The 22386-nt window shown below is 51.6% G+C and overlaps 1 protein-coding gene across 1 annotated transcript in view; it reads right to left on the reverse strand.

Annotated features, from left to right (window-relative positions):
* SULT2B1 (sulfotransferase family 2B member 1) overlaps window positions 1–22386 on the reverse strand; it is a 34441-nt gene that overhangs the window by 899 nt on the left and 11156 nt on the right. The window contains exons 2-6 of the mRNA XM_038528363.1: window positions 14231–14370; window positions 7424–7632; window positions 5686–5812; window positions 5110–5204; window positions 939–1119 (exon numbers count right to left, since the gene is read on the reverse strand). Of these exons, the coding sequence (XP_038384291.1) occupies window positions 939–1119; window positions 5110–5204; window positions 5686–5812; window positions 7424–7632; window positions 14231–14370 (752 nt within the window). The remainder of the gene's footprint in view (window positions 1–938; window positions 1120–5109; window positions 5205–5685; window positions 5813–7423; window positions 7633–14230; window positions 14371–22386) is intronic.

Raw genomic sequence — 22386 nt, forward strand, 5'->3', positions numbered from 1 at the left:
ATGGCATTTGGATCGTGGTATTTTGAGTCCTGAGTGTACACCCCACATATTATATAACGCCTCTCGTGAGGTCTGGGGGGCTCCCCATGTAGGCTGAATAATCATCCCCGCTCCAGAGGTCACATCCTAGTCTTTAGAACTTGTGACTATGTGACCTTACATGGCAAAAGGGATTTTTACTCCAACGGCGCTTTGGGGACAAATGGGAGCCACGAACCAGGCAATGCACATGGCACTAGAAACCCAAAAGGCAAGGAATATATTCCACCCCCCAGAGCCTCCGGAAGGAACAGTCCTTCTGACACTTTGGTTTTAACCCAGTGACACTGATTTGAGACTTCTGACCAGAACTGTAAAAGAATAATAAACGTGGATTGTGTGAAGCTGCTAGATGTGTGGTATTCTGGAAGGAATGGAAGCTAACGCACTCCCACCCTCACCCCATAATCTAATACTTGAATATTTCTGGGGTGAAACTTGATGCTCAGAAAAGTTCGAGAAGGGACACCTGGTTGGCTCAGCAGTTGAGGGTCTGCCTTTGGCTCAGGTCGTATCCCAGGGTCCTGGGATCAAGTTTCTCATCAGGCTCCCTGCAGGGAACCTGCTTCTCCGTCTGCCTGTGTCTCTGCCTCTTTCTGTGTGTCTCTCATGAATAAAGAAAAAAAAAAAAAAAGGTTCGAGGAGACCCCACATAGCCTCCTAGTGCTGGCCATGGCAGTGCATGCGGCCGTTTTGTTCCCCTTTGGAGCTGTCCGGGTGGCAGTGCTAAGCGCCTGCTGTGTGCCTAGGACCACAGTGACTCTGTGAAGGCAGTTCTGTTTGGAACAACCGCGTGTTTCAGCCAGGGAAACTGAGGCCCAGAGAGGCTACATAAGTCACCCAAGCCGCACAGCCAGGTGGTGGCCCGAGTGTGGCCTGGAACCCCAGCACCCCCGCACCTTTCCGGAGGAAGGCACCGCGGCGCTGGTCCAGCAGGGTAGGGGGCAGGAGGGTGAAGTTGGACATGGCGTTGGCCTTCATAGCACCGAAAGCTGAGTGCGCCACCACGGAACCCAGCGCCTCCTCACCCAGCGGCCGGCCCAGAAACTCGCACACGCGCTGCACGGAGCCGTGGAGATCCTGCAGGCAGAGGAGGGGGGTCAGGGAGGCCAGGTGGGGGGTGGGGTGGGGGACCCCCGGGGGCAAGGAAGGAGCACCAGCCAGAGCCAGAATCTGGCTGGCTGAGTCCCAACGCAGACCTGTCTGGGTGACTCAGCTTCTTTGCCTCCGTTTCCCCACCTCCAAGCCGTGGGGTTGGGCTATGGCTTCTTCGAGTTTTTGCAGGTTGGGGGTTTGGAAGGTTCCATGGGTGGGAGGGAAAGGGCGGAGGCGGGGCGGAGGTCACAGCAAGGGGCAGAGGTCAGTTGGAGTGTACACCCACATATTACATGACGCCCCTCGTGAGGTCTGTGTGGGTGCTCCCCGTGAATCTTCTGCAGAATCACCCTCATTCGGGTTAGAGGTGGGAATCAGCCTGTCTGGGCCGCAGATCTGCACCTTTCCCAGGTCCCCACCCCACCACAGCGGCCTCCTTGACTCAGTCCCAGGCCAGACCCACAGACTAGCCTCCCCCTTCCTTCTCCCCCTGCCCCCAAACCCCTGTCAGTCTCTCTCTGTTCGTCCCCTCCTCTGGGCTCTCAGCCCTAGCACTGGTCAGCTCTTGTCCTTTTCCTATGGACCTTTGCTCCAGCCTCCTCCCTGGCCTCCCTGCCTCCAGGCCCCCACACCCAGAGCTGACCCTACTCCTCTCTGCTCCCAGCCCTCCTGTGGCTCCCTGGTGCCCCAGGGACAGGAGTCCCAGCCCCCCAGGCCTTGCTTTCAAGGACAGAAGTGGTCTGGCCTCCCTCATCCTATCTTTCCAGAACTTACCATTCCCTACACTTCCCTCCCTGCGCCTTGGCATGGGGCTACCAAGAATGTCCTGTGCTGCCCTCCTCCACTTGGCAGACTTCCCCAACCAGATGCACTTCAAATATCAACCCCCTCCTGACACCGATGGTTCAAGTCCCTGGGGATTGAAGACCTACTGTGTGCCAAGCTCTGGTCCAAGCCCCTCATGTGTATTTGTGCCAAGCGTGCCAGTTGCCCCACAGAGAGGCGTCATTACCCCAATCCGTAAATGGAGGCTCAGAGAGGGGAAGACACTTGTCCAGGGTCACACAGCGAGGGAGGAGCTCAGATTCGAGTGCCGGAAGCCCCACCCTCCCCACCCCCCTCTATCTCACTGCCTTCCCTGAAATGCAATCAGCCTTCTGGTCAGCTCCACCAAGCTCACCGCTCCGATTTTCCAGGTCATTCCTGGTTTCATAACCCTCCATCCCTTTATCGTCTTGAACCACTGGCGTGTCCCAGAAATTCTAACATGTTGGCAGTTCCTCACACCCAGGGGCAACCCAGAAGCTCTGTCAGGCCGCATGGCCCAGTTTTTGGTTTGGAGAATAAAGCTAGATGAAAAAAAAAAAAAGTGTGTGTGTGTGTGTGTGGCGGGGGGTGGGGGGTGGGTGGGTTGTGGGGTGGTAATGCCAAAATCTTTTCTGGATCTTCTAACATCAAAAGATTTACCAGGGTGGGGGGAAAAAAAAGCCCAGGCAGATTGTCAACTCTCTTTAGGTCACAAATCCTGAGGCTCCTCCTCTATAAAATAAGGGTAATAATAGTTTTGGGGTGAACCATAAAAAATGTTCCTATTTTGTGGACCAAAACTGGCCAAATGCTGGCAATTTTATGTGGTTCGCTCTAACAGGTAACTCACCTGTCCATACTGGGTGAGGATTAAATGTGATAAGCCATGTGCAGTATTTGGTGCATGGCCTCTGTTACCCTCAGGGGACATTTGCTGCTATTGTTACTACTGATCAGATAAGCACTTGCTCAGAACCTAATAACTTTTAGTTTACACACTATATTAACACGGTGGCATTCCTTGTCAGATGGTAATAATATGCCAGTGTCAGGTATTGTGGCAACCCCGTGAGCCCAGGTTTTCCCACCCATTTTAAGGATGGGATGTTGGGGATCCCTGGGTGGTGCAGCGGTTTAGCGCCTGCCTTTGGCCCAGAGCGCGATCCTGGAGTCCCGGGATCAAGTCCCGCATTGGGCTTGCGTCATGGAGCCTGCTTCTTCCTCTGCCTGTGTCTCTGCCTCTCTCTCTCTCTCTCTCTCTATCATTAAAAAAAAAAAAAAAAAAAGGATGGGATGTCTGAGGCTCTGAGAGATTTTAGGGTTTTTTTTTTAAGTGGACTCCACACCCAGCATGGAGCCCAAAGCAGGGTTCGAACTCACAACCCTGAGATCAAGACCTGAGCTGAGATCAAGAGTCGGAAGTCCAACTGACTGAGCCACCCAGGTGCCCCAAGTTTTATTGGACACAAAAATTCAGGTGTTTCCCACTCCAGAGTGAGTGGGAGGAAGAATACAAAACATACATGAAACGCACCTACAAGAAGAAAGCATGTCTGGGGAGCTTAGTGTTGGAGCATCTAATGGGAGCTTGTCGGGTACCCAGCCTCTGGGAACATCTTTGTTAAGAATCTAAAAAGGGGGGCAGCCCGGGTGGTGCAGCGGTTTATTTTTATTTATTTATTTTTATTTTTTTAAAATTTTGTCGTAATTTTTTATTTATTTATGATAGTCACACAGAGAGAGAGAGAGGCAGAGAGACATAGGCAGAGGGAGAAGCAGGCTCCATGCACCGGGAGCCCGACGTGGGATTCGATCCCGGGTCTCCAGGATCGCGCCCTGGGCCAAAGGCAGGCGCTAAACAGCTGCGCCACCCAGGGTTCCCTGGTGCAGCGGTTTAGTGTCACCTTTAGCCCAGGGCGCGATCCTGGAGACCCGGGATCGAGTCCCACGTCGGGCTCCCGGTGCATGGAGCCTGCTTCTCCCTCTGCCTATGTCTCTGCCTCTCTCTCTCTCTGTGTCTCTCATGAATAAATAAATAAAATAGCTCTAGAATGGAGCTCCTGGGTGGCTCCGTTGTTTCAGCGCCTGCTCAGGTCATGATTCCAGGGTCCTGGGGCCTGGGATCAGGCCCCGCATCAGCCTCCTGCTCAGTAAATGGTCTGCCTCTCCTCTCTCTGCCCCTCCCCTCACTTGTGCATGTGTGCTCTCTTGCTCTCTCTCTCTGTCTCAAATGAATGAATGAATGAATGAATGAATAAAAATTTTAAAAAGTGTTCGCTAAAAAATAACAAATCTAGAATGGTTGGTTATATTCACTGTGACTTGTTCCCCTAGAAGCCTGCAGCACCGTCCCAGCAGCCGAGCAGAGCAGTGGGCATTCCGCATGGCACCCTCTTCCAGGGAGCTCTCCCTGACTGCCCCAGCCAGAAGGCATTTTTTTTTTTATCCCAAGTGCCTGCTCCAGGGACATTTGATGGGGTCCAGACAGGATCCCCATCTAATTCCAAAGGCTGTTTCCTTCCTCTTCTCCCCTCTGGCTTTCAGGTCACAACCATCATTGAAGCTCACTTCCTACGCGCCAGCGTTTCGCATGACTTCATCTATCCCATCACCTCCCCTGCTCGGGGCCCACCCCTGGCTTCCACCTCCTCAGAGAAAAGCCAAGGTCCTGCCTGTGCCTCCTGCCCCCTCTGCCCACATTTCCCACCCCCTCCCCAACTCAGATGGCTCTGGCCACGGGGCTTCTTTGCTCCCCTAGGAACACATCAAGCAGGCTCTCACCTCAGGGCCTTTGCACAGGCGGTTGGTTCCCTCTGCCCCAGGCTCTCCCCACCCTCCCCAGATACCTCCATGGCTCCTTCTTCTCCTTCAGATCTTTGCTTAAGTGTTATCTTCTCTCCCAGAGGCACCCCTCCCTGACCACCCCATTTAAAAATTGCATTCCGCACACATTCCTCCTCCTCCGCTTGCCTTTTCTCCTTAGCTCTGCTCTCCAAGCTGCCATCTATTTTATTTATCTGTCTGCGCCCCTCTCCAGCTCAGGACCCTGCTCCGTTCACTGCTTTGCCCCGGTACCTGGTGCGTCGGGGTCACAGAGCAGGCCTTGTGGGAAGGGAAGTGGGTGCGAGGAGGGGTGGAGGGGGGGTGGGGTGGGGTGGGGGGAATCACCTGGTGCAGCTCCTCGTAGGTGATAAACAGGAAGTTCTCTTTGCCCTGCATCCGAATCCAGCCCTTAATGTGGTCGAACCAGGAGCCAAACTGCACTGCGGGCGGAGGGGCAGGTGGATGAGGGCCGGGCAGCAGGAGCACCCCCGCTGGGGTTTGGGGGGGCCTCACTAGCCCCATGTAGCCCTCGGCCTGGTCCCTCAGAGCTGGACACCTCACTCATGCTCCCACACCTGGCACCCCGAGAATCCTTGTCTCCCCATCTCTCTGTTTCTGTCCCTTCTCTGCATCTCTGTCTCTTTTTATTTCTCTCCTTTCCTGTCTCTCTGTATCTGTCTCTGTGTCTGTCTGTCTCTGTTTCCCTCTGTCTCCTGCTTGCTCTGTGTCTCTGTCTCTCAGGTTCTTTCTCCCCATCTCCGTGTCTGGCGCTATCTCTCGCTCTCTTGTGCTCCTGTCTCCTTCACTGTGAGTCATGCCCTGTGTCTCTGCCTCTCTCTCCTCCATGTCCCTCCTCCGCCCCCTTCCTGCCTGGAAACCCGAAGGGCGCCCTCCCCACCTCATTTGGCTCCCAGTCCTCACCTTCGCCTTTGAGAAAGTTCTGCAGGAACTGGTCAGGCGTGCCGGGGTCTTTCAACTGCCCAGCAATCTTGGAGTAATGATAGAGCGAGACCACCACGTCCCGGGGGTTCCGGCCCATGTAGATCACCTGTGCGTGTGGGTGTCGGGGAGAGGCGAGAAGGGGTCAGATACGGGCAGGACCCCAGCCCCAAAGACTGCATGCTGCCCCCAGGCCTTCTCTCTTCTGAGCCCTCGGCAGGAAGGACTCGGGGTAGACTTCTTGGGGGACTGCCCCTCTAAGCTTAGCTCAGCTCCCCTCATCCCAGAGGATGCAAACACATTCTAGGAGGACAGAAGGACTGTTCTTGGACCAGACAGAGTGACAGTTTGGCTTCAGGGAATAAACACTGGAGGAGGAAGGAGTAGGGCTCAGGATGCAGGAGATCGGAGTGAGAGGCACTGAGCCTCCTTCCTAGTCCCATAGCCAAGGCCCCAGCTGATCCGTTCCTGCCTGGTTCCTCACCTCAGCCTCCTTCCCAGCCTCCCAACCTCCACATGGCCCCAGAGGGTCCTTCTACACCCAGAGCTCACCCCATCCTCCTCGACTCTCCAGCGCTCTGGGGCAGAGTCCCAGCCCCTGGCCCTGGCATTCAAGGCCCTGGTCACCTGGTTCCACTTTGTTTATCAGCTTCATGTTTCACAACCGAGCCCCCTCCAGCCCCATCGGATGCGTCCTTCACTGGCAACTGTCTCCTTTCCCAGGTCTGCGGCCAGCCACTCACTTTCTTGGTCATCCCACCAGTCGCCTGGCTTTAATTACTCCCCTTCTCTGTATCCACCGGCCAATTATAGATTTGCATGCCCAGCCCAGAGCCGTCGCATCAAGTTCTGATTCAGTTATCTCACTGCCCACTGGCAACCTCCACCCGGAGGTCCATCGGCCGCAACAGAGCTCCCATCTTCCCCCCCGAGCCTCCCCGCCTGTCCCCCCATCCGAGGTGACAGCAGCCACATCTTCCCAAGCTGCTTAAGCCAAACGCCGAGGAGTCACCCTTGACTCATCTGTCTGACACCCACACCCAATCTGTCAGCAAATCCTATTACTGGTTCCACCTTCGAAATACACCCCAAACTCAGTCCTTTTCCTTCGCCCGCGTGGCCACCACCCTGGTCTGGGCCACCGTCACCTCCCACCTGGACTCTGTCCTCGCCCCCGCCCCCCGTGGTCTGTTCCCCGCCTTCCCTCCAGAGGGCGCCCGTGAGACCCTCAGTCGGCTCCTGGGTCTCTGCTCTGAGCTTTGCCCTGGCTCTTCTCCCTCCGGGTACAAGCAAAGTTCCCACCACAGCCCACGCAGCCCTGCACAGTTTGGACCCTGTTACCTCCCTGACCTCATCTCTACTCCTCTCCCTCTCGTTCAGTTGGCTCTGGCCACACAGGCTTCCTTACCAGCCTCAGGCATGCCACACCCACCCCCAGGGCCTTTGCACCTGCTCTTCCTTGTGCCTGGAATGTTCTTCCCCCAGACATCCCCACGCTCTGCTCCTTTCTGCTGTGAACTTATCATCTTGGCCTATTGAAGATTCTCCTTATCTATCCTCTGCCTGTTACCCACAGGCATTGCTGTGTGAGCGAGAACATTATTTACTACTGTTCTCGATCAGGGCCAGGCAGCACATAGTAGGTGTTCAAGAAGTATGTGCTGCATCCATCCTTTAGCTATGCTCTCCTCCACCCCGATACCCCTCCCTCCTCTCCCACCTTCGCTTTCGAGTTGAAGAAGGCTTTGGTGAAGAGCTGGATGGGGAGGTGGGAACTCATGAGGCGGGGCCTGGGCTGGTCCGAGAGGCTGAAGGCACCCATGATGGTCTCACACCAGGGTGCCCGCTTCCAGATGGGCACTGAGCGGATCCAGGATGGGTCCCCGTCCTTTAGGATTAAGCTGAGGATCTCGATCATCCAGTTGGTGCCTGTCCGGATGATATTGGGCAAAGTAATCAAAGATGGGGGTGGGGCGGAGGGGAGGACAGAGAGAAGCAGAGTTGCATTTCTCACGGTGCATTATTTGCACAATTTGCTACATATTTGGCTGCACAGATGCCTCCTGGGCCCGTGGAGAAGCTGGGGTTGCTTATCGTGCATTTCAGACCAGGAACTCAAGGCTCAAAGAAACAGTCTCTGGTGGCCAAGGTGGAGAAGCTGGGAAGTGGCGTGAGGCAGAGACTGGCTCACCGTCCACCCGACCCCTTTTCATTTCCCTACCAGGAATATTGAGGGGACCACATTTTTCTAGCCTCCCCTGCAGCTACATGTGGGGCCATGTGACTGAGTTCTGGCCAAGTAAGTGCAGGTGGCAGCGATGTGCAGCCATTTCCAGGCCTGGCCCATAAACACCTCCCACATGCCCCCCCTTCCCTCTCTGCTGGCTGGATGTGGGGACGCCATTGGAAACTGGGGCTCCCGGGGATGGCAGAGCCATAAGATGGAAAGAGCCAGAATGCTCAAGACTGCGTGGATTTCTCCCCACTTCCCTCCATGCATCTTGCACCAACTGGAGTTTAAAGGAACGATAAATAAGCTTCTAGTAGGCTCCATGTCTGGGATTCTGAGGCTTATGTATGAGGCAGAAGCATTCTGTTAATACATACAGGAAGCTGGAATTAAATCCAGGCGTCTGGACTTAAAAGTCTCAGCTCCTTTCACTGTCCCTTCTCAGAAGTAACCCTTTGATGGCTGTGGGAAGCCGCAAATGTCATGTAGCAGGAAGGGACCTCGTCAGTGACCTGGTTCTCAGGTCTGAATTACAGGTGACTACAGTATAGGCAAGTCAGATGAGAAATAATAATAGCAATAATAATAATAATGTTAACAATCACCTTTAGGAGTATTCTATTGCCTTGGATTGTCTGTTTTGTTGTTGTTGTCTGCTTTTATTTATTTTATTATTATTATTTTTTAAAGATTTTATTTATTCACAAGAGATACAGAGAGAGGCAGAGACACAGGAAGAGGGAGAAGCAGGCTCCCAGCGGGGAGCCCGATGCAGGGTCCTGGGATCATGACCTGAGCCCAAGGCAGAGGCTCCCCTACTGAGCCACCCAGGTGCCCTGTTTGTCTGTTTTTAAGTAATCTCTGCAACCAACATGGGACTTGAACCCACGACCCTGAGATCAAGAGTCACACGTTCCACCAAGTGAGCCAGTCGGGCGCCCCTATATCCCTGGATTCTAACAGTAACCCTGTCCCCGTTCTTAAGGTATTGCCTCTGGCCTCCGAACCACTCTCACCACTCTCGGTTGCCCTGTTCTGCGGTGTTAGAGCCCGACCCCGCGAACGTTTCTCCTCCGGCGCCTAGTGAACTGGCAAACTCTGCCGGTAGAGGGCGTGGGAGGAGCCCTGCAGGAGGATGGGGTTCTCTTCCTGGCTCCTGGGTGCTCCTCCTAGCTGGGTCCTGTGATGGACAGCGGCCGGCAGTGGCAGTGCCGTGAACACCCAGAGCCCCTGCGCCCCCTCCCCCCCAGCAGATTTCCTTGGGCCTCTGCTTCTGCTCCGGGGGAATGATTGGTGGATCCCTGTGTTGGCTCTTCCTGTATCCATTGGGGTTTCTCCTTACCCCTTGGTGGTTTATTTATTTATTTTTTAAGATTTATTTATTTATTCATGAGAGACACACAGAGAGAAAGAGAGACAGAGACACAGGCAGAGAGAGAAGCAGGCTCCTCTCAGGACCCCCATGTGGGACTGGATCTCAGATCCCGGGATCATGACCCGAACCAAAGGCAGCCACCCAACCATACCCCCCTTGGTGGTTTAATCCTCTGTGACTAGTTCATCCATTTTTTTTTTGTGGGTGTGTGGTAAACCCCACATAATGTAAAACTTACCAATGTAGCCATTTTTAAAGGATACAGTTCAGTGGCCTGAAGCGTATTCAGGTTGTTGCGCGCCCATCACCATTGGTCTCAAAGCTCTTCTGAACAAAGCCTGCTGTTCAGGGCACAGATTTCTACAACTTTGGCGAAGGGAAATTTGGCTATGGCCATCAAAATCGCCTATTCACAGACCCTTTGACCAACCAGTTCCACATCTAGGAGTTTTTTCTACAGATAAATGCATTTGTGTGCAAATCCTATATGCGCCAGATGCAACGTTGTGTACAAAGCTTGCATGGTGTACAAAGTTTACATTATGCACAAAGGCAAAAGGTTGAAAACCAGTTAATACTGGTTAAACACTAATTTATTAAGGAACTGCTTAAACAAGAGTTCCTTTTTTTTTTTTTTTAAGATTTTATTTATTTATTCATGAGAGAGACAGAAAGAGGCAGAGACACAGGCAGAGGGAGAAGCAGGCTCCATGCAGGGAGCCTGATGTGGGACTCGATCCGGGATCACGCCCTGGGCTGAAGGCAGCGCTAAACTGCTGAAGCCACCCGGGCTGCCCTAAACAAGAATTCCAACATTATGGAATACTATGGAACTGCAAACAGACAAATAAACAAACAAGGAAGTCCTTTGTCTACAGTCTGAAGGTGGGATGATGTCAAAATACCAGGAAAAAGAGGGGCACCTGAATGAATGGCTCAGTCAGTTAAGCATCTGACTCTTGATTTTGGCTCAGGTCATGATCTCGGGGTGGTGGGATCCAGCCCCATATTGGGGACTTATGATTTCCTCCTGCCCTCTCCCTCTGCCCCTACCCCTCTAAAAAAATACAAGAGAAAAGAAAGCAAAAATACAAATAAAACCACATTACAGAATGGTGTGGTTAGTGTGTCAACTTTGATGGGGAAAAGTGAAAATACATTTATGCACATTTCTGCTTGTACGTGCAAATTCTGAGAGGATGCACAGGGGCTTTTGGTGTCTACAGGAAGGGAGAGAGATCTTCCGGTACAAACCCTTCATCCCTCTCGAGCTTTTGAAATATGAATGCATGACTTCTTAAGAAAAAAATTAATACATATCAAATTAAAGAAAGAAGCTGGACCAGTTGGACATCTGTGGGCAAAGAACCTCAGTCCACACCTCATCCCATATTCTAAAATTATCTTAAAATAGATCATAGATTTAAGCATAAAATCTAAAACTATAAAATTTCTACAGGGAAACACAAAAGACGTTCCAAAGATTTCTTAGCTATGACATCAAAATCTGACCCATTCAAGAACACATGGACAAACTTGATTTCATCAAAATTAGAAACTTCTGCTTTGAGAAGACACCAAAGAGGTAAGTCACAGATGGGGAGGGGGGGGAAAGTATTTGCAAAAGGCATATCTGATAAAGGGTTTTTCTCAGATTATATTAAGAACTCTCAGGGCCCTTGGCTGACTCAGTCGGTAGAGCATCCAACTTTTGATCTCAGGGTCATGAGTTTAAGCCCCACATTGGGCTGGACTCTACTTAAAAAAAAATTCTCGAAACTCAATAATGAGAAAACAAATTATTTTAATTTTAAAATGGGGAAAAAGGGATCCCTGGGTGGCGCAGGGATCCCTGGGTGGCGCAGTGGATTGGCGCCTGCCTTTGGCCCAGGGCGCGATCCTGGAGACCCGGGATTGAATCCCACGTCGGGCTCCCGGTGCATGGAGCCTGCTTCTCCCTCTGCCTGTGTATCTGCCTCTCTCTCTCTCTCTGTGACTATCATAAATAAATTAAATTAAAAAAAATCTTTAAAAAAATGGGGAAAAGACTTGAACAGATGCTTTACCAGAGAAGATACGTGATAGCCAATGAGCATATGGAAAGATGCTCTAGGTCATTGGATACCAGGGAAATGCAAATCAAAACCACAGTAAGATATCAATGCATACCTGTTAGAAAGGCTTAAAAAAACAAATCAACAACAACAACAACAACAACAACAACTACTACTACTACTACTACAAACCCTGTCAATATCAAGTGTTGGCATGGAACACTTGGTTGGCAAGCTCACCTGTGTAGCTGGTAAGAACACAAAATGGTAAAGCCACTTTGGAAAAGAGCTTGGCCATTTCTCAAAAAGTTAAGCAAACATACTACCCGTAGACTCAGCAACCTCACTTCTAAGTATTTCTCCAAGAAAAATGAAAACCTGTTTCCGTGCATGGACTTGCATGCAAAGCTTCATAGCAGCTGCATTCATACCCACCCAATCTGAAAACAACTAAAATGTCTTTTGACAGATGAGTGGATAAACCGCGGTCCATCCAAAGGATGGAATGCTCTTCAGCAGTGAAAAACAAAACAAAAATAAAAAAACACAAAAAACATGAGACTCCTGGGTGGCTCAGTGGTTGAGCATCTGCCTTCAGCTCAGGTCATGATCACAGGGTCCTAGGATCGAGTCCCACACTGGGCTCTCCTTGGGGAGCCTGCTTCTCCCTCTGCCTATGTCTTTGCCTCTCTCTCTGTGTCTTTCATGAATAAACAAATAAAATCTTAAAACACACGCACGCAACAACCCAGCTTGGGTGAATCTAACGTATATTATGCTGAGTGAAAGAAGTCAATCTCAAAGGCTACACATGGCATGAGTCCATTTCTGTGATATTCTGGAAAAGGCAAAATTCTAGGGGTCGCACACAGCAATGGTTGTGGAGGTGGGACTGGGGGTGAGGAAGCAGCTGACCACGAAAAGGTGTGAAGGGATTTGGGGGTGATGGAACTGTACTGTATCTTGGTTGCGATGGTGGTTATATGACTGGATGTATCTCTCAAAGCTCAGAACTTGGAGGGAAATAAAAACATATGTCCACGTACAGTATGCCAATGTTCCTAGAAACATTGCCCATGACATCAAAGAGTGCAGGCAACTTGAGCGTTTATCAACTGATAAATGAATAAGCAGAAAAAAAAAATAGTATGCCCTACCATGGAGCGGTGTTTGGCCGGAAAAGGGAGAGAAGCATCGATGCGTGCTACAACATGGATGAGTCCCCAATACGACATGCTAAGTGAAGGAAGCCAGACGCAAGAGACCACGTCTTACAGGGTTCCATTTATATGAAAGGCCCAGAATAGGCAAATCCATAAAGTCAGAAAACAGATTAATGGTTCCCTTAAGGCTTGGGGTCCGGGATGTGGGGTTTGGGCAGTGATGGCTAATGCGTACAAGGTTTCTTGTTGGGATGGTGAAAACGTTCTTTTTTTAAAAAAATTTTATTTATTTATGCTAGACAGAGAGAGAGAGAGAGAGAGAGAGAGAGAGACAAAGACACAGGAGGAGGGAGAAGCAGGCTCCACACCGGGAGCCCGACGTGGGATTCGATCCCAGGACTCCAGGATCGTGCCCTGGGCCAAAGGCAGGCGCTAAACCGCTGAGCCACCCAGGGATCCCCTGGTGAAAACGTTCTAAAATGGATTGTGGTGATGGCTGCACAACCCTGAACGCGCTACTGCCACACAATCGTATGCTTTAAAGTGGGTAAATCGTGTGGTATGTGAATTATATCCCCCAAAATACCCCTCACAGAACTCTATGCTGAAAAGGGCATGTATCATATTTTGAAAACTTTCAAAAATGTTTTGAAAAAGAAATAAAGTGGTCAGTCCCCATCATTGTAGAAATCTGCCCCTTCTCTCGCCGCTATAAGCTCCCTGAGGGACTTTGAGTAATGTCACCACAAGAGCCTTACCTTGGCTCCTAAGGGATGCTTCATCAGCCCATGTGCCCCCAGCCTTAGGCCCAACCTCACTGACCTTCTCTTGTTCCTCCAACCCCATCAAGCCTCCCCCGACCCCAGGGTCTTTGCACATGCTGCTCCTCTGTGTGGGACACACTTTCCCACTCAAAGCCTTCTGCAGCTTCCAGGTCTCGACATAGACATCTTGTCCCCCATGAAACCTGCCCTCATCCCCCAGACCATCTCTTGTTACCTACATTCGATGCTCTCGGCACCTTTCCTTGGGGGCACCCACCAACCCCAACTCTAATTATATAGTAACATAGGTGATTGCATATTGAGATAAAGTCTGTCTCTCCCAAGAAACTGGCAAATGTCTCCCCTATCCACAGCTGTCTCTCCACACATGGCAGATGATCTATAAGTGGCATTTCAGTGACGGAATGGAAAAAATGAAGAGCATCCCTTCCTCCCTCCCTCCCCACCTCCTTCCTTCTGCAAATATTTACTGAATACTTATTATGTGCCAGGCACTGTTTTACACTCAAAGAATGCAGTGCTGATCCGGACACGCTAACCTAGCTGCCCTCAAAGGGCTCACACGCTAGTGGGGGGAAACCAGAGAATAAATCAACAAACGAAAACACACCATAGTGGCTGGTGGGGACAGGTGCTGTGAAGACATGTAGAGGCCAGTTAGGGGGATGAAGAGGGACAGGATGGGGACGCTGCTTTAGTAGGGAGGTCAGGGAGCCCACCTGGGGGGAGGAAGGAGTGACACTGGGCAGAGGGGAGGGTGCAAAGGCCAAGCTCACCCAGGTTCTGAGCAGATGCAGACACCGGGCCTCCCCACCCTTCGAGCCTCCCCCCCACCCCCGGTTCTTTCTGCTTCCTTTCCCCTGGATCAGCCTTTCTCAGGCTCTGTGGCCACCACCCCAGCCGCCCTGCCCAGCAGGTACCTGACTTGGGGTAGGTGATGATGAAGATGTCGTCGTCCTGCACATCAGCGTTCTCTACCATGCGGATGCTCTCGGGTGAGTAGATGCCGACCGGGAAGGGGATGCCCTTGTACCTGAAGTATTCGCCTGACAACTTCTGGCTGTAGGAGTGTGGAGGAGACACCGTGAGGACTGGGGAGGAGGTGAGGACAGGAGTCAGCCCCGGAGGTTGCATTGGTGGGGCAGAGGAAGCTCAGGGTGGGAAGGAGGATGAGCAAGGAGATGGGTGAGAGTCACCCCCACTCGCTGGTGGATCCCCGGCAACAAACTTTCCCTGAGTCTCATTTCTTCATCTGCAAGGTGGGAACGGTTTGCCAAAACCCCACAACAATCCTATAAGGTAGCAATGATTATTAGCCCCCTTTTATGAATGAAGAAAGCGAGGCACAGAGAGGTCGAGTGACTTTCCCAAAGCCACACAGCTGGTGGGACACGGAGCACTTCACATCTGCAAAGAGGGGCTACATGCTTTCTTCTCATTACCCCAACTCTTGAGGAAGAGGCTAAGTCAACACCCCATTTTACCTACAAGGAAATGGAAGCCACAAAAGTCATGTGTGGCAGATCCCACCCATGAAACACAGTCCAGATGTCACCGTGAAGCTGAAACAGTTTTGTTATTGTTGTTTTTTAAGATTTTATTTTTAAGTGGAACACCTGGGTGGCTCAGCGGTTGAGCATCTGCCTTACGGCTCAGGTCGTGATCCCAGAGTCCTGGGATTGAGTTCCCACATCGGGCTCCCTGCAGGAAGCCTGCTTCTCCCTCTGCCTGTGTCTCTGCCTCTCTCTCATAAAGAATAAATAAAATCTTAGATTTTAAGTAATCTCTACACCCAACGTGGGGTTTGAACTCAAGCCCTAAGATCAAGAGTCGCGAGCTCTACCAACAGAGCCAGCCAAGAGTCCTGAAGCTGAAATAGTCTTAAGTTTCAAGCCCAAGCTCATGTGAGCTGCCTTTCCCAAACCCCCCAGTGGGCTGACAAAGCCATACACGCAAGTAAAATTTTCCAAAGTGAGATGTTCTAAGAGCAATCCATTCAATCTGCTGTATCCTTTTTAAAAAATTTTTATTTATTTGTTTATGAGAGACACAAAGAGGGAGAGGCAGAGACATAGGCAGAGGGAGAAGCAGGCTCCATGCATGTGGGATGTGGGACTCGATCCCGGGACTCCAGGATCATACCCTAAGCTGAGGGCGGGCACTTTACCGCTGAGCCACCCAGGGGTCCCTCTGCTGTATCCTTCTATTGTGGCCTCCCCCCAGGGATCTCCTGCCCCTGGGGTGAGAGAGGGGTGGGTACCGGGGGGACCTGGCTGGGGTGAAGTGGAGGTGGAGAGATATTTTACTGAGCTTCCTCGGGCGATTTATGAGGTCTGTGGTCACACCTGTCCATGCACGGCGGCATTCCTGCTAGCTGGCTGGCTGCAGGAATTCGCAGAAGTCACATCACAACATCACTTGTCCTAGGGCACCTGGCATGGAAAGTATGCGGTGGAGGAGGAGACGCAGGTCTGAAGTGTAGGAAGCCAGAAGCTAGGCTGTGTCATTTTTCTGGAATGTTTGGAGGGTTTGTGAGCTTTGAAAATGAGGCAAGTTGCTATAATTTCCTTTCTCATCCTAAGTAAACATCCCCTCTGCCTAGGGCTGCAGTCAAACACATTGCTTCTTCTCCTTAAGGAGAAGGGGTGCCAGCATCACTGGGGTGCAAGCTTCAGGCCCCACAGAATTCGATCCGCCCATTCTGAGCCGCCACGCTGCGCTACTTTCCATTTGTGTCTCCTTATAGTACACCGAGGACAACTCATTAAACTGGGAAAAAAAAAGTATGTGTGTAAGTAGGTTATATTGTCTGTGGGTTTCACTTTGGGATGCTGAAGAGGCTCTTACAAATATTCTGTTATCTGAAGAGGGTCGGGGACCACACAGATGAAACTCAGAAACACACTGTGGAGTTAAAGACGGGTCACAAGAGGGTCCAGGCCCCGTGATTTCAATTATGGGAAGTTCAAGTACAGGAAAGGTGCCAGAGGGTGCTAGAAGGTTCTAGAAGGCGGGCCGGCAGTTATCCTTTGGACAGGTTGGGGGACTGTGGGGTGCGGGCTGGTTACATGGTGTGCCTACTTTGCAAAATTCCTTGAGTTATTGACCAAAGCTCGGTGGACAGCACTCCTGTGAGTTTTACCTTTACAAAATATTCAGTGAATGAATGGATAAAGCATTAAAGGAGAGAAAACCCCAAAACCTTCCACTAAAACAACTGTTTCTGGGATGCCTGGGTGACTCAGTGGTTGAACCCAGGGTCCTGGGATCGAGTCCTGCATCGGGCTTCCTGCACAGAGCCTGCTTCTCCCTCTGCCTGTGTCTCTGTTTCTCTCTGTGTGTGTCTCATGAATAAATAAATTAAAGTCTTAAAAGAAGAAGAAGAAGAAGAAGCAGGAACAGCAGCAACAGCAGCTAGAGAACCGTGTGTGCTCCGCCTAGGGTCACAGGAGGGCTCTGGGGAGCTCAGGGGAGGCTCAGCCAGCCAGGGTCTCCTGGGGGCAGTGTCCCGAAGTGCCGGAAAGGGGCTGGCATGTGGGCCCTGGCCTGCTGGCAAAGGCCCCTTTGTCCCGACCGGAGGAGGGAGGGAGGGTTGGTCACCTCACAGGTTGTGGGAGGAGGCTTTGAGGCCCCAAGTAACCACGGTGGTACAGGCGAGGCACTTCCTAATCGAGCTGAGACCCAATACTTCATCTCCCTGTGCCTCAGTTTCTTCAACGGTGAAAGGGAGACGGGAGAAGTAGGAGAGTCTTGATTAAAGGGCATAGACTCTGAAGCCAAAATATATGGATTTGAATTCTGTGTCCCAACGGCTATGTGGCTTTGGGCAGATCCATCGACCTCTCTGTGCCTCCTCAGTTTTTTATCCATAAAATGGGGGTAGTAAGAATCATTACCTCCTAAGGTTACTGGGAACACCTAAAAAGTACTTGAACCGTGCCTGGCATGCAGTAACCACCATATAAATGTCTGCTATTTTTTTTTTTTTTTTTTAAAGAAGGGTAGTTGGCAGCCCTCGTGGCTCAGTGGCTTAGCGCCGCCTTCAGCCCAGGGTGTGATCCTGGAGACCCAGGATCGAGTCCCACTTCGGGCTCATTGCATGGAGACTGATTCTCCCTCTGCCTGTGTCTCTGCCTCTCTCTCTCTTTCTGTGTCTCTCATGAATAAATAAATAAATAAAATCTTAAAAAGAATTTTTAAAAATCTGAAAAAAAAAATAAAAAAGGGTAGTTGCAGAGTGTACTGTGTCGATAGACCTAAAATTGATTCAAATGGAGCCCGGTTCATGTTCTACATTCAGTAAATTTGGGCTACAATGATTGTTTTGGGGTTGTTTTAGATTTTATTTTTAAGTAATCTCTACACCCAGCATGGAGCTCGAAACCCCGAGATCAAGTGTCGCATACTCTTGATTGCACTGAGCCAGCCAGGCGCCCCTACAGTTATTATTATTATACACATTAATAGAGGCAACAGTGGGCAGCCAGAGGAGGGGCCGCTTAGCACCCCGTTTGGCACACAGCAAGCCCTCAGCCCACTGTAGTGACTTCACTCTTCGGTGATGACGTGTGGGTGTGGAATTAGTGATGTCACTGGTTGCCAGGCAGATTAGCCCAGGGAGGGAGCGCTTGGAGGCCGTGGGTTCCCATTAGACTGGCCGCCAAGTGCTTGGGTCTTGGCTCTCTCCGAGCTTTAGGCAGCGGATCTCACGTCTCCTCGCCTCAGTTTCCTTATCTGTCACATGAGGGTGATAGTAATCTCTACCTCGGGGTTTTAGTCCTACCTGAGGATTAAAAGGAATCATCTATATTGAGCGCCTGGCTCCTGGTCAATGAATGCACGCATGTGAGAGTGAGTGGACGCATTGACCAAGAAAGTGGGGGAAAGTCAGGGTTTTTGTGATGTCCTTTTACCTGCCATTCTCAGCCCCCAGCGCTTCAGAATCCCCTGCATGGCCCTATAGTGATGCCCATGGCCTGCCCCCTTCCAGGCCAGCAGTGCCCAACCCTTACGACTGTGCCCTCCGAACCCAGGACAACCAGTTGCTCATTAAATAACCAGTCAAGGGCAGACCAGGTGGCTCAACGGTTTAGCACTGCCTTCAGCCTAGGGTGTGATCCTGGAGACCCGGGATCGAGTCCCACGTCGGGTCCCTTCATGGAGCCTGCTTCTCCCTCTGCCTGTGTCTCTGCCTCTCTCTCTGTATCTCCCATGAATAAATAAATAAAATTAAAAATAAATAAATAAATAAATAACCAATCGAGGCGTGAAGGCAGTGAGGCTGGGATCTCCCTGCATCTGCCAATGCAACAGATGGGAGCCTGGAAGGAAGGGGGAGTGATCTGGCCCAGGCCACACACACTGCAAGGTCCAGGCAGAGCTGAGATTTGAACCCCAGCCCCGCAGGGAGTTTCTGTCCGGGACCCGCCTTTCCCGTGTCTCGCCCACGCACACATGCCAGCCAAAGCTCCCCAGTGCCCTGAGCGCTATTCCCACCTCCGGGCCTTTGTATCTGCTCATCCTCCTGCCAGGAATGCCGTGCCCTGCGCTCATCTGTGCTTGAGTGTGGAGGCCGGGGAGCCCCCACCCAATTCCTGCTCAGCTGAATCTCACTGTGTGTCCTGAAACAGGTGCTCTGTGCCTTCACTCCCCACCTCGTAAATCGAATCTGGCCCCAGGGTGACTTTCCTCTCCCTGGGTGACAAGCCTGGTCTGTTCCCACCCCATATCCTGAGCCTGGCATTTAGCTATCGCTCGACTGGAGCAGAGGAATGAAGAGGACCAGTGAGCCGGGTTGGAGTCCCGCAGCAGGAGGAGCAGCAGGAGGAGCAGCAGGCCACGCTCCGGCCGATGGGAGGGGCACCTGGCTAAGGACATACTTAGGCTCCTAGAAGATGCCTGGCCTGGCCGGCCCTGCTGGGGACACCCCAGGATGTGAGGCTCTAAGGCTAGCCCAATGCATGGATCTTCCAGCCTCCCACCCCACAATGCACCAGGCCCTGGCCCTCTCCTACTATGTCCCCACTGCCTCCATCCAGCTCTGGTCTCCTCCTTGCCCTTGGGGCCCTCCAGCCAGCCACCCCTGCATCTCACGGCCTCCAGTTCCTCCCACCTGTCCACCCTGCACATGGTCACAGCCCCTCAGCCCAGAACTCAAAGCCCTTTGTAGCCTGGACCTACCCATTCCTCTGGCCTCCTCAGACCTGAAAGACCATGTCTGACTTCCTTCTGGTCCCCGCAGGGGAGGAGGTACAGAGGAGCCACCCATAAAGAAATTCTATGCCGAGGCCATACATTATCAGACTTTCCCCAGAAATCCATGAAATGGATATGGAGAGCACTGCTTCATGCCAGAAGAAGTGGAGGTCCAGAGAGGTTAATATATTTCCCTAAGGTCACACAGCAGTCTTGCTAGGAGATCTCAGGAAGCACCTGTCCATGCACTTCCACCCCTTCCTCTGCTGCTAGGGCATGGTGTGTCTGGAACGTTCAGTGTCTTATATCTAGTGCCTGGCACACGACAGGTGTGCAATAAACAAATCCATCCCCAGTTCAGACCCTGGTGGTGGGGCCTCTGTCACCACCTCCAGAGGCAGCCCAGTCCACAGTGGGGAAAGAAGGCAGGCAGAGGTTGGGTAGACTTCGATTTGAACTCCGATTTGAACTCTGGCTCTGCTACCAATGAGCTCTGTGCCCTTGAATATATAGCTTAACCTCTCTGGGCCTCAGGGCAAGGAGGGTAGGAAGGCCTTCCTTGAGGGAACTTGGGTCTGGACTTTGCTGTCGCCTCCTTGCTGATCTCCCTGCTTCCACCCCTGCACCCTAGGGGCCGTTCTCTGCACTCTGAGAAACTAGTAGGCTCTTGTCTCTCCTAGGCTCAAAATCCATCTGTCTCACCCAGATGAAAAGCGAAGTCCTCACCGTGAATACCAGGCCCTGCAAACTCCGCCCTGACCCTCCCTCCCTGACCCTTCTGCCTTAATTTTCACTCTCTCCCATTGCTTACTCCGCTGGGCTCCTCATACTGGTCTCCTCGCTGGTCCTCCGACCCTTCGGGCCAAGGCCTGCCACAGGGCCTTTGCACTGACTATTCTCTCTGTCTTCCATTCAGAGTCTGTGATTAACACCCTCACCTCCTGCCTTTGCTCTGACATCACTTCTGCATCGTGTTGGTGAGGCCTCACCCGACACCCTATTTATACTTGAGCCCTCGCTGCCCCAGCCGCTCACCCTGCTTTGTTCACCCAAACGCCCTGGGCACCTTCTGAGCTGCTCTCACGGCTTACTATTTCTTTGTTTATTGCCTTCCTTCTCCGGTTGCATGTAAGCTCCGTGAGACCAGGGATTCTATTTATTTATTTATTTATTTATTTATTTATTTATTTATTTTCCGTCTCAATTGCCAATGCATCCAAAACACTGGAAGATCTCCGATCAGTATTTGTGGAAGAAATCAAATGAATGCTGAGAGCACCACTGGGCACAGTACTCCCCACTATGTTATGTGCCCGAATTCATTCATTCCCTCAACAACCCAGGAGGTGGCTGGTAGTACCATCCCCTGGTACAAATGCAAAATGAAGTCACAGAGAGGCAAAGTCAGCTGACACACACACACAGAGGGCAGAGCTGGGATTTGAACCCAAGCAGTGTGACCTTGCAGTGTGACCCCTAACCCCCAGGGCCACGGGGGTAGTGCCTCTGGGCCCCTGCATTCGGCTCTCCCCAAGGGTGCTCCTTTCTGGGCAGGGGTTGTGGGGGTGGTCAAGGAGACATAGGTTTGCCTTCAGAAACCTCATGTAACCTCTTCGAGTCTGTCTCCACCTCCCTCCCCTGGGGCATGGAGTATTTAACTCCTAGGGGAATATTATCTTCATACTGTATTATATTATATACCGTATATTCATATATCTCACTGGTATATATATATATATATATATTTTTTTTTTTTAGATTTATTTATTTATTTCAGAGAAAGAGCCAGCAGTGGTGGGGGCAGAAGGAGAGAGAGAATCCCAAGCTGGTTCCGTGCTGAGCGTGGAGCCTGACACGGGGCTCGATCTCACCACCCGGAGATCATCACCTGACCCGAAACCAAGAGTAGGATGTTCAACTGACCGCACTACCCAGGTGCCCCTGAATTATCTTCATATGAGCAGATTTTAAACCAGAGTCTCTCTCCATCCTGCGTGTTCACCCAAGAGCAGTGAATGCTCATGTTCACACAAACATCTGTACTCACAGGTTGATAGCAACTGTTCATCACCGCCCCAAACTGGGAACACTCCAGAAATCCCTCAGTGAGCAGGTAAAACAATGGTGCATCCACACCACGTGACACTACTCGACCAGGATGAGAAACAAATCCCTGAGACCTCCAACCACATGGATGCAAAGGCGCAACGCTGAGCGAGAGAAGCCGGACTCGGGAAGCCACAATCTGTGTAATCCCAACCGTCCGGGTCACCTGGGTGGCTCAGTGGCTGAGAGTCTGCCTTTGGCTCAGGGCGTGATCCTGGGGCCCTGGGATCGAGTCCCCCATCAGGCTCCCTGCATGGAGCCTGCTTCTCCCTCTGCCTATATCTCCGCCTCCTTCTCTGTGTCTCTCATGAATAAATAAATAAAATATTTGAAAAAAAATCCCATCCATATGACGTTGGCCCCGACAGACATCTACTTCCCAATCCCCAGAGCCTGTGAATATGTGACACTGCAAAAGGGGATTTTTTTGGGCTCTGATTATGGTAAGGATTTTGAGATGGGGAGCTTAGCGGGTGACCCTAAATTCAATCACAAAGGTCCTTCTGAGAAGGAGGGGGGACAACAGGAGCTGTGATCACAGGAGCAGAGGTCAGAGAGCAGAGAGTTTGGAAGATGCGAGCCCCTGGCTTTGGAGACAAAGGAGCCACAAGCCAAGGAACACAGGCGGCTTCTAGGAGCTTCTAGAAGGACCCGATTCTCCCAACAGCCTCTGGGAGGGATGTGGCCCTGCTGCCACTTAGATCTTAGCTCATTGACACCGATTTCAGGCTTCTGACCTCCACAAGGGTACGGACATGGATTTGTGTAGTTTGAG

Source organism: Canis lupus, chromosome 1 (genome assembly GCF_011100685.1).
Source record: "Canis lupus familiaris isolate Mischka breed German Shepherd chromosome 1, alternate assembly UU_Cfam_GSD_1.0, whole genome shotgun sequence".
Taxonomy (NCBI): domain Eukaryota; kingdom Metazoa; phylum Chordata; class Mammalia; order Carnivora; family Canidae; genus Canis; species Canis lupus.